The sequence below is a fragment of the Hyperoodon ampullatus genome (assembly GCF_949752795.1).
Source record: "Hyperoodon ampullatus genome assembly, chromosome: 3".
NCBI classification, from domain to species: domain Eukaryota; kingdom Metazoa; phylum Chordata; class Mammalia; order Artiodactyla; family Ziphiidae; genus Hyperoodon; species Hyperoodon ampullatus.
In genome coordinates this window covers 138,229,950-138,242,539 of record NC_136916.1, presented here as the reverse complement: position 1 = coordinate 138,242,539, position 12,590 = coordinate 138,229,950, and the positions used below count along the sequence as shown (strand labels likewise).

Here is a 12,590-nt window from a genome sequence, read left to right as displayed (position 1 = left end):
TAAATAGATAAATTTATTTTTAAAAAAAGGAGGAGGGTCCTCCTGGCATTACTAATAAATGATCTGTGGGGCACCTTCCCGAGCTGCCTGTAGACCAGCCTCCTTCACCAAGTGCCAGGCCAGAGCTCTGCTCTCCCGAGCGAGGCTTCTCACCCTGACTCGCCCCCGCCCTGTCAGCAGCCCTCGTGCAGTACCCACGGGGCACTGCGCCCTCACAGTCTGGTTAGTTCCACCGGCTCCACTGCCTCCGGCACCCTGACCTGCTTTCCTTCCATGGAGCCCAGGCCCAGGTCATCTCGTATAGCTGGGACAGCCTCTCTCCTCTGTACCTAAGTTCACCCTACCCTCCTTCTAAGCCACAGCTCAAAGTTCATCTCATCCAGAGGAGAAGCTTCCTTTCACACACGCCAGCCATTCCCGAAGCCTCGCGCTAACCTACATCCCCGATCCTCCTCAAGGCACCTTTGTCATCACTTAGGAGGTGAACTGCTGACTGCTCCTGGCCACTGTAACACCTGGAGGGTAAGGATTCTGAGTCATCGTGATCCCCTCGCCTTGAGAATGGACTGTACCCCCAAAGTGCTCAAAAAATACTCCCCAAGGGACCAACTCAAAGACAACAGAGAAGTTCCATTGCTCTAAGAGTAAACATTTATAAACAGAAACACCGAGAAGACCTTGAAGACTCTCTAGCCAATCCACTTTCATGAGTCCTGCCTCACAGTAGGAAAGTGGTGGAACTCTGGGTCCAATTTCCCAGTTCCTGTTCCTGTGATGCCCCCATGACATCCTGCCACCTGTCACTGCATCACCAGGCTAAACACAGCCTGCCTTTGCTCCTTTGTTGTTGCATTATTTTTTTTCTTTTTTTTAAACAATAAATGTTTATCCTGCATGCCAAGGCAACCAGCAACTCCTCTGCTGGATGCCATCACCAGCACCAGAGAGAGTGAAGGGACTGGGAATTAGAACGAGAAACATACTCACCATCTCTACTGCTTTCAGGCCACTTCTCAAGGTGCTTATTTCTTTGTCCAGCTCAGTCATGCTGTTGTAAATGGCAACATTTTAGTAACCAACATGGGACTTACACTTATTGTATTAAATATATGATGAGTTTAAATATTTCATGCTTGGAAGTCCACACTACTTCATTTTAAATGTTTAAAATTCCCTTCAGTGTTCAGATCTCACAGAAAGACAGCAACATTTTAAACTTATGAAATTTAGGTATGGAATTATGTTTTTTTTTTTTGTTTCCCACAGCCAGCAGGTATAATATTTATAGGTTAAAAAGGGCAGAATAGAAATATGTCATGTTTCAATCTCACAAAAATCTCACTTAAACAAATTACTGTATGTGGAAATAAATTTCTTGCCATGTGTGGCTCCCTTTGGACAAGGAAAAGAAACAGTTGATCCACAATCGTGTGTTGTGCTCTTCATTATTATTATATTGCTTTTCATGAATGCTCTGGTAGTATGAATATTACAAGGTGATGGCCTACATTTCAATCAACAGTGATTTTTCTTAAAGTTTTACTAATTAGTTTTCATTTACTATTTTTTTTTTTTTAAACAGAGAAAGTTTCCTGGGCTTCTCCCATAATGCTTTTTATTTGACAGCTTTTAAACATGAGAGATTACGACTTAATTCTCGCAGAGAATTCACATGTAAACAAATTCATTGACACTTCATTTACTTCAACATTGTAATTTCATGTCTTACATGGTACATTTCTACCAAACTCTACAGAGGGAAAAAATTAGCCTGCCCATCAGGCTTTCTAAAATCACTGCAAAAAGGTGCAGTTTAAATATGTTTTTAAAAAAGGGGAGTGGAGTATTTCCCTGGTGGCACAGTGGTTAAGAATCCGCCTGCCAATGCAGGGGACACGGGTTCGAGCCCTGGTCGGGGAAGAGCCCACATACCACGGAGCAACTAAGCCCATGCGCCACAACTACTGAGCCTGTGCTCTAGAGCCCGCAAGCCACAACTACTGAGCCCACGCGCCTGGAGCCCATGCTCCGCCACCGCAATGAGAAGCCCGCGCACCACAACAAAGCGTAGTCCCCTATTGCCACAACTAGAGAAAGCCCGCGCGGGACAACCAAGACCCAATGCAGCCAAAAACAAACAAATAAATAAATATTTTAAAAAGGCGGGGTGGGGGCAAAAGGAAGCAGAAGGAACAGAGAGGAAAAGTGCCTGCCCCTCATGAGGTCTCTGAAAAGTGGTGTGAAGTTTGTGGGGAAAGTTTAGTGACTTTCCACTTTATTTTTAGTTCCTTCATTTGCATAAAGACTGCTTTCCATTAAAAGGTTGCTTGGTTTCTGGGAGTGTGTACACATGGGAAAATTACTAGCAACACCCTGACCTGCAGGACTTCCATTTGCTTAACAATGTATCCTCATATCCTCATTTAACTAAGGGTGTTCCCACCTGTATTTTAAGAGAACCACCCTTTCCAACTACTAGTGAAGCCACACTGCTTCCCTAGACTCTTCATAACTCAGAAAATTAGGTTTTGTAGAAGTTAGAAACTGCATCCAGGAATATTCCGAAACAGCTAGAACAAGTACACAGTGACCCTTGAACAACACAGGTGGGAACTGTGTGGGTCCACTTATACGCAGATGTTTTTTCAATAATTATGTACTACATGATCTGTGGTTGACTGAATCCTCAGATGTGGGACCACGGGTACTGAGGAACCCCGCACAGGAAGGGTCAGCTATGAAGTTATATGTTGGATTTTCAGCTGTGCAGTGGGGATTCGGCACCCTTAACCACCCCCCACCCCCGTTCAAGAGTCAACCGTATATTCAAACTCATGTAACACATCTGAGTGACTTGGATACTATTCAAACTTTATTTCATACACTGTTCAGGGGAAAGCAAACAGAAGGACCCTCTTCATGCAACGCTAACTATCTCAACGGCTAAACCACAGTCCAACAGATTTAAAAAACTGAAAGAATTCACTCTAAGTACTTACTTTACTTTTGCTGCTTGAGGAATGTCCCGCAGCTCCTCATTTAGATTAAGAACCTTGGGGTATTTATTTTCCACAATAGTTATGAGATAGTGCAAAAGTGTAATGTTCCTACAATTACAGGAGAGAGTATTAAACATGGTTAGTATCTGCATATGATTTGTATATTCAAGTGATTACTTCCACAAGAATGCTATATCCCTGCATTACTTTCAAAATGTGTAGGTTCCTGAAAGGCAGGCATTCTTAAGAGAAAGGGAGGAGAGCCTTCATGGGATTTACAAAAATATATGTCAAAAGGAGCACACGTCTTCTGAAAGGGAAGGGCAGGGGATAAGAATTATGTTTTTGGCCCATAATGGGGATCCTTCAAAATCTGCGTAATGCGATGGGTGATGGAAAGGAGTCTGAACCACTGCCAAAGGGGACATCCCTTCACAGTGCATCCACCCAAAGACGAGGCCTGCCCTGCAAGTTCCTAACAAGCAGGGTGGGGTGGGGAGCGAGGGATGTTTAATCCACTAGAGAGGACAGCTAATTTTCAAGTCTGAAAGTACAGAGCAGCAACTCACTGATGAAAATTACTGACAATTCTCATTTAAGGGTTTCTTTCAACTGGGTGATAACATTTTCCCCTTCTGACTCATTTGTTTTGCTCTTTCCCCTTCTGACCTTATTTGTTTTGCTGTGGCAGTAAAGGATGGCTGGAAAGTTAGAATGCCCCCTATTTCAGGGCAGGACCTGGAAATGGGCCAGGACTGTGCCATCATGGATATGATACCCTCGCAGCCTAATTTTAGCAACACTTCAGCTCCTAACTGCACAACCAGCTCCCTCTTTGGTGGTGACAGGGCTGAACCTTGACTGACCTGGGTTGAAAAGGCAGGCATCTGATAACACTATCTATGAGGCCACACTGTCGTAGCCTGGTCCCCTGGTCCCCGACTCTGATGCACATTACAATCACCTGGACCCCAGATGCCTGGGCCAACCTGAGATTCAGTCATTGGAATGAGGTGGGACCAGGTGTGGGTATTTTTTTAAAACTCCCCACTGAGACTAACAGCCAAGATCAAGAAGCACTTACGCTATTGAAAGTTAGCATAATCAGGACACAAATGCATTTCTTTAAAAACATTTCCATAATTTTTAGGCAGTTTGCTAATTCACAAGGCTAAGTACGCACCGCCCCCAACAAAAGTAAAGCAGAGCTGCCAAACAATTTTTTCCCCATAGCAGTGCAAACCATTTCTGGTTACCCTTGCAGCTTCCTAGGAGTCAATGCAATCCTATTCCTCTGAGTCAACTGGCCCACATGGAAAAAATTTCCCCTTATTTTTCTTGTGCTAATAATTAGAAAACCATTGCTCAGCAAAGAAAACAGTGGCTAATAGTTCTGGCCACATATTTTGCAGGTGTTCAGCTGTATTGTTCCACTTCCATTCTGCCTTTCACAGAATCTATGTGTCTGCCATGTGCCGGCTGCATGAGAGGCAAAATCCCAGCAACCATCGCGAGAAAGAGTAATGCCATTTTCCTTCATTATTTCAGAGAAATGCTTTGTTAGTCAGAGAAATTTATTTAATTAACCATATATGCCTTTTTTAGTGTAGAAAGACTTAAAACCAGATCACATTTGGATAGCAAACCACATTTGTTTGCTATCCAAATAGCACCTCATATGAGTGAATATAAATTCCTGAATAATAAAAACAACAACTAAACAGCCTCACATTTGACTACTCTCTGGTCATTACCAGAAATAAGCCTTTAATGCAGAGTGAAGAGGGAAAAGAAGAAGATCAGAAATGTTTTTAATTTATTGTTTTGAAAAGGCTTATTGTGTATTGGATAAATTTTATATCATTAACTAGCAGATAATCATGTAGTAAGTGCCAGCTTATCAGTAAGTTGGAAGGTGGGGGGCAAATGTGTGTGTGTGTGTGTGTGTGTGTGAGGGGGGGAGAGAGAGAGAGAGAGAGAGAGAGAGAAGGAAAGAGAAAGAGAATAGGACTGACTGGTGGTGAGGATTTCCCTCCTCCCCAACCTGCAAGCCCAGTTGAAGAGAATACTGTTCCTTAAAAGATGGCTGCTCTTTATATGCAAGTAAGATGCTGCAGTTACTTACTGCAACCTCCAAATAAAATCAGTCTGTTGGTAGAGGAGAGCTGTGGGCAGACCACTAGAACAACTGTCAAATACATGTAAGGCCAAACACCTTGCTGGTTGTGACCTCAGACAAGCTAAATGAGCCACCTGACCCTGCCTCAGTTTCTTTATCTGACAACAGGTGATACAACACTTGGCCTGGGGACTTCACAGGTTGATGTGACAATCAAATGTGAACGGGCTCTGAAAGGATCAAGTGCTTACATTAAAAATAAGGTGGTGTTCAGAGAAAACCATAATTCAAAAAGACACATGCACCCCAATGTTCACTGCAGCACTATTTACAATAGCCAGGTCATGGAAGCAACCTAAATGTCCATCAACAGATGAATGGATAAAGAAGATGTGGTACATATATACAATGGAATATTACTCAGCCATAAAAAGGAATGAAATTGGGTCATTTGTAGAGACACAGATGGACCTAGGGACTGTCATACAGGGTGAAGTAAGAAAGAGAAAAACAAATATCATATATTAACACATATATGTGGAATCTAGAAAAATGGTACAGGTGAACTGGTTTGCAGGGCAGAAAGTGAGACACAGATGTAGAGAACAAATGTATGGACACTAAGGGGGGAAAGTGGGGGTGTGGGGGTGGTGGTGTGATGAATTGGGTGATTGGGATTGACATATATACACTCATGTGTATAAAATGGATAACTAATAAGAAGAACCTGCTGTATAAAAAATAATAAAATTCAAAGAAAAATAAGGTGGTGTTGATAGAACGTATCAGCTGTGCTTTGTTCATCTATTTCTACACAATGCAAAAATAAGGTTTAGCCCCACAACTGAACATACTGCTTGTTTCTTATACGATGGATTCAGGGTTGCCATAATGCTATGCTTCACTGACCCTATAGAAAATATAGAATAAAGAGTCTCACTGGTTGGGAATAATTAGGGTGAAGAGCCTATACTTCTAAAAATAATTCGGGTTACAGAGAAGTTTACTTAGAAACAAATTCCTTCCAAGTCAGTGGGAAACACAACTCTCAGGGAAGCTAGAGTTAAAATGCCTAATGCCCTTACATGGAAATGACACTAGCACATTTTCACCTTCTGGTGTCTCTAACAGCAATCTGTTCACCTAAAACACACTTTCTAGGAAACATTTTAATGAGTCTTGGGATGAGCAGCTGAATACCAACAGCCAAAATGCATTTATACATTGTCATTTTTTAATGTAGCTGCTAGCTTCCAGGAACCAAGGAAACCATAACCTAAAAAGCCAACAAACTTCACATTCTGTCATCAGCTGTCAGTTTTTTATCTCTGTGGAGGAGTAGCAATTCGGAGAGGCCGTGAGGGGGCTACTAGGGTGCTGGTAAGGTTCTGTTTCTTGAACTGGGCACTAGTTATACAGATGTGTTCAATTTGTGAAAAGTCATCAAGCTGTACCTTTATGGTGAGTGAACCTGTCTTTCGTGTATTACACTGTAATAAGTTTACTCGAGAAAACCCCAAACACAAAAAACTTGGACTAGATGATATCCCTGTGGAATGAAAATGAAGGATAACTGGCCCAGTGGGAACCTGGGGGTACGTGTGGTCGTGAGACAGGAAGGGAGGAGTCAGTGGAGAAGGGAAGAGCAGGAGAAGGAGAAGTGCAGACCAGACACTTCGGGATGAGGAGGCCCAGGAGGACCAGAGGGTGCAAAGTTGAGCCCCGACCTAAGCTCCCAGATCTTCCATACTTACTTATCGATACTGGATTTTGTGTCAGCAATCTTATTTAGGCTGGATATCTTGAATCCATATGCATTGCCTCTTTGGCCTTTATTCATGTAATTTCCAAATGCCAAAACCACTTCCAGCAACTGCTTCAGGGAACTGCTCCTAAACACCTCTTCTGAACCAGAACGAATTGCTTCAAAACAAAATACATAAAACTATTACAACAAGACTTTTCAATGATACCCATCCTAAATCCACACACCTGATAACAGATACTGACGATGTAAGATGGGGCTGTTAGACTACCAGGGAGCACTTTCCGAACACCTTTACCAGAAGCCAAGAGCAAGGGGGCAAGGAGAGCCAGCTCAAGTTGTTCAAGAGACCCAGAGACAGGTGCACAATCCTAGCCTTTCTCAGTCTTGTTCTTGGCTGACTCACCAACCATAAGCAGTTAGGAATACATAGAGCAGCTATTGCATTTTCCACATTTCTTTGCAAACCCTTTCTTGCCCGGTGTGAGTCAGATCACAGGACAATTGATCTATTCCACTGATAGAAAAACTGGGCAAAAATGTGTGACATGCCACAGCTAGCAGGTGTCATCAGGACCCCAAAGTCAGCCTGCACTCTGTGGCTGTGCTCTTCAGTTGCCCACATTTCAAACACCTAAAAATTTAACAGCCTCAAAATCAAACCATATATCAGCCTCAAATCTTCCCTCGGAAAAATCCAGTAAGGCCCCGTTATGAGAAAGCTAACTGTAGGTTTAATGCCAGTAGCAATCAAATAAATTCCTCACCAACACCCAGATAGCAAAAGCCCAGTTCTGCAGAGGAGTCCAGGGAGTGTGCTGTGAGTTCCAGAACCCAGGCTAGGCCATCAAGCCAAGGACAGACCTTCAGTAATTATCTGCCAGAATTCCAACAGATTTCAAGCAAAAAAAAAAAAAATCACCAAAGGGATCCAGTTTACTATATGCACTTGCATTGCACTTGTAAATGGGTACTTGAGATGAACATCATTGCCAGTCTGGGCAGCTTGACTTTACCTTCTACTTTGGGTTTCACTTCTGCCACACGCTCTGCAAACTTCTTTTTGAAGTACAGTGACTGCAGTCTTTGCTGATAATGATTAATCCTGTAAGAGCAAGCATCAACTAATGAACATGTACTTAATACACCTATGTTCACTCAATGAATATGGAGGTGATGGTACCTTAGAGCACTCCCACCCCAACACGCACACACACACAGAGTTCCTCTCCTGGACAGGAGCATAGGGCCTGAGGCCAACTGCACCTGGACAGCCCATCTCCCAGTGCCCTACAGGGAGTGTTCGGGCAAGTGCAGCAGGGCCTCAGCTCCAATCAGCTTATGCAATTGCTAAAAGAAAGTGAGAACTAACTGCCGTTGACTAAAGCCCCCTTCACTTCCTCAGAGTCCTAGTAGCTCTTGAGAACAGAAAAGCGATAAAACGGAATGAAAATGTAAAGACTCCCCGCTTCTGCTGCAAATGAGGGGCAGTTGCCTGCGCTCCTGCCATGGTGCTTCACTCGCCACAAAGTGTGCCTTGCAGAACTGTAGGGTAAAACTTGTCTCCGGCATTCTCTCCTCACACCATCCTCTCCCCACTCACATCCCCAAACCTTCCTCTTTCTTCACAGTTAGGTCCCTAGCTGCACCCCTCAGGGCTGGAAAGCTCTGCCTTCCAGGATAGAGACTAGCGACTAGAGATAACAGGGAACTGGCCTGTGATCACCACCAAGACAGGCTGCTTGGTGTTTCTGAGCGGGTGAGGGTGGGCATACCTGCCCAGGCCTTCTGAAGTCGCTGCCTAACCTGCTCTCTGGTGGAAACTTCAGTCCAATAGGACTAGCGATCAGCCCTCATCCAAAACTATACCATAAAATCAGACAGATGCAGGCTAGGTTCTGCTCTTACTAGGTGACCTTGGGCAGGAACCTTAACTCCTTCAGTTGCTGGCAGAGAATACCTCCCTGCCTGACAGCCCTCCTGACAGGGCTGATAGCAGGATTAAGATGCATGCGAAGATCTAGACAGTTACTAAGGGGCAGTTATTGCAGGTGGCCATGTATTTGTCCACACAAAGGGTTGCTGGGCACATGTGTCAAAATTTCAAAACCATCCTTTGTTCTACAGTAGTATACAAAATGGCAAGTTGAGGTGAAACAACAAAAATAAGTCCAGATATGGCAGAAATGCAGAGTGGCATGTTCACCTTGGCCACCATGTAGGCCACTGGCACTCAGGGGAGGAGCTCTGCCCTGGGGTTGACTGAGGGTTTCAGGATCACTGGTCCTTGTCTAATGCAGAATCAATTCGCTAGGCCTGGGATGGCAAAGCAACTCAGCTCACAGGCCAAACTAAATTACGGAGCAGCAGCTGCTGCGGGGCTTTCTGGAGAAGGGTTGAGAAAGCTTGCCAAGGTTCCGTGGGAAGAGTGCCACGATCGATTAGTGATGTCTGCGTGTGTCATGATTTGACATCCAGACCCTGGCTATTTAGTTATGTGGGCTCTACGTTGATGCCTCTGAGTCTGCCCATTTTTTTCTATTTTACAACAACCTTGAGATGTTGAGGTATAAGGAGGAGTGGGCTAGAATCCCAAGGGATCAAAGTGCTGAGGAGAATGACACTGACTAGAACCCAGAAAAGTTATGACTTGATTAGGTCAAAGTACATGAGCCAAAGAGGCCCAGAAATAGAGAGAACTGTGAAGAAACTCAGACCCTGGCTCACCCATGGGCGAGAACTCACATAAACAAAACAATCAAGTTCCACACAACTCAGACTTGAGGAGATTTGGGGATTCAAAAAGGCTTCAAGTTAAGGCAGGTTAACTGGCCCAGATAATTCAACAGGAATCAAAAGATTCACTTCCTTAGAAAGGCCAGGGGCATCTTTGCTTTTTAAACATTTTCAAACTCACCTGCTCATCTCGAAAAGGAATCTATCAGCCTTGGCCATCCGATCCAGTTCATGTTTATGTTCCTCCAACAGATCAATGTCACTTTTTTCAGGAACAAATTTCAAGAGCTAAAAAGTACATGCAAATATTAAAACTGAGGTTTATAACTTAAATTCTTGCCCTAATTTTTCACGCTTTCAGTTCAATTTGTCCCAAGATGAAATTTTAACTTTTAATTTATAAGCTCTCCTCACAGGTGACTGTTCAGATACAATGAAGTGATTAAATCTTTCCATTTAGGTGGCCAAAAGGTACAAACTTCCAGTTACAAGATAAATCGGTAACGGGGATGTAGTGTACAACATCATGGTTATAATTAACACTGCTGCTTGATATATATGAAAGTTATTAAGACAGTAAATCCTAAGAGTTCTCATCAGGGCTCCCCTGGTAGCGCAGTGGTTGGGAGTCTGCCTGCCAATGCAGGGGACACGGGGTTCGAGCCCTGATCTGGCAAGATCCCACATGCTGCGGAGCAACTAGCCCCGTGAGCCACAATTACTGAGCCTGCGCGTCTGGAGCCTGTGCTCCACAACAAGAGAGGTCACGATAGTGAGAGGCCCGCGCACCACGATGAGGAGTGGCCCCCCACACTTGCCGCAACTAGAGAAAGCCCTCGTACAGAAACAAAGACCCAACACAGCCATAAATAAATAAAATAAAGAAAGAAAAAATTAAAAAAAAAAAAAAGAGTTCTCATCAGAAAGGAAAAAAAAAGGTTGCTTTGATTTTTTGCCTTTAAAAAACTTTTATCTATATGAGATGATGGATGCTAACTAAACTTATTGTGGAAATCATTTCACATCTGTAAGTCAAACCATTCTGCCACACACCTTAAATTTATAGTGATGTATGCCAATTATATTTCAATAAAATGGGAAAAAAACCTTTCTATTTTTACTTGAAAGTAGTTAAACTGGTGTAAGATTCATTTCTGGTACCTATGTGTTCTATAGTGCCCCTCAAATCAGAATTGGGAAGTTCTTTACTAGGACCCACTTTACATAGTCCATTAGAGGGGCCTTGGAGATTCAACCTTCTCATGAGAAGATGCTACAACTGAGGTCCAGAGAGATTAGGTCATTCACCCAGGATTATAAAGCAAGTGTGTGTGATCTTCAGAAATAGAACCTAGGTCTTGACTTCCAGCTCCGTTTTTTTCCTATTACATCATTACATCATTTCATCATGCTGAAATGAGTAATTTTATGTGTATTTTCTAATCAATTTGCTTATTTCTTTGGCTTATCTAATTCCATCTCATTTTTTGCTCCATGTAGAGTTAGGTGAGAGGAACACAATGGGATGTGAAGTTTTTGATTCCATATTTTATTTTGGATGAAGAAAGGAGCATGGAATGTGGAAGAGATAGCAATAATATTTAAAGTAGAAAAAGCACTTTTGTATGTGTCTAATTTTCTTTAAAGGCACAAACATGTATGTGTATGCCCAGGGCTGTGTTTGTGTGCTATTTTCTAGATCAAATATTCTTGGACTTTTTTAAAAAAAAATTACACTGAGCCTCTGGACCCTGAGATCCTCCCCATAAACTTGATGCTGGCATTGGGTGGTCCACTTAGCAGGTTTTCAAATGTTCGTTGGATTTAATTAAGGGATCTCAGAAAAGGCAGTCAGTCTGGGTACCACCAGCAGAGAAAGAGAATTGGAACTACAGGGAAGGAGATGAACGGTTTGAGGTTGGAAATATATTCCAGGCAGAGTGCTTATCATGCTGGGTTCTGGAAGGGGCAGTGCAGCACTTACACAGGAGGAAGAGCGGCCACCACAGCAGTGGGGGAGGGCAGCAGTGGGCAAGGTCAGGGAGGAGCAAGGGCCTTGCAAAAAATTCAGTCTTTATTTTGAGGGCATGGGATATAACTCAAAATCTCAAGTAGGGGAATGAGTTTTCACTTTAAAAAGAACACTCTGCCTGCAGAATGGAGAAAGAATTAGAAAGGATCAAAAGTACTGGGGGTTGTGATTAGATTGTTGATGCAGTAATCCAGGTGAGAGATGGTGGTGGCCTGGAATGGGTAGTGGACAGGTTCTAGAGCTATTTATGGGGTTTGAACTGGCCTGATTTGTCGACTGTGGTAGATGAGGGTCAAAAGGATGAGGCCCAGGCTTCCGGCTTGGGCGATGATGTACACAGAGTGTAACAGGGAACCCAGGAGGAGAAGGTTGGAGGAAGGTGGGTGAGGAGAAGGTGAATTTAGTGTTTGAAATACTGGCAAGAGAACCAAGTCGTGATTTCTAGTAGGCAGGTGGACAAATGGGTCTGAAATCCCAAAGAAATCTGGAAGACAAAGCTTTGGTGTGGGTTACAACATGCATGGATGTGAGTAAGGTAACCAGGGGGCCCATCAAGAGAAAAAAGCAAGGCTGGAGAGAAGCCGGCATTGATGGGATGAGAACAAGAAGAGGAACCTTCCTAGAAGGGCAGTGGAGGGGCCTATATGGAATCACAAGGCCAAGGGAAGAGGTGTTTCACCATGGGGCCAGTGGCCATCGGTGTCACACACCACCAATACGTCAAGGAAGATAAGGACTGCAAAGTACTCCCTGGCTTTGTCAACAAGAAAGTTCGTATCCTTAGTGAGAACAGCTTAAGGGAGGTGAGGAGGACGGACTGCAGTGAGGTGAGGAAAAGTGAACAAGCTTTCAAGAACTGGCTGTGTCAAAAAAGAGAGAGGACAGTAGCAGATGGGGACGTGCGGTCTTAAGAGGTGTGTGTGGGAAGGGCTGGGACCT

At 43.6% G+C, this 12,590-nt stretch overlaps 1 protein-coding gene across 1 annotated transcript in view; it reads right to left on the bottom strand.

The window, feature by feature from the left end:
- Nucleotides 1–12,590, bottom strand: part of DAAM1 (dishevelled associated activator of morphogenesis 1) — a 113,042-nt gene that overhangs the window by 14,643 nt on the left and 85,809 nt on the right. Inside the window, 5 exon segments of the mRNA XM_079699264.1 lie at nt 988–1,048; nt 3,000–3,107; nt 6,873–7,041; nt 7,900–7,988; nt 9,801–9,907. Of these exon segments, the coding sequence (XP_079555390.1) occupies nt 988–1,048; nt 3,000–3,107; nt 6,873–7,041; nt 7,900–7,988; nt 9,801–9,907 (534 nt within the window).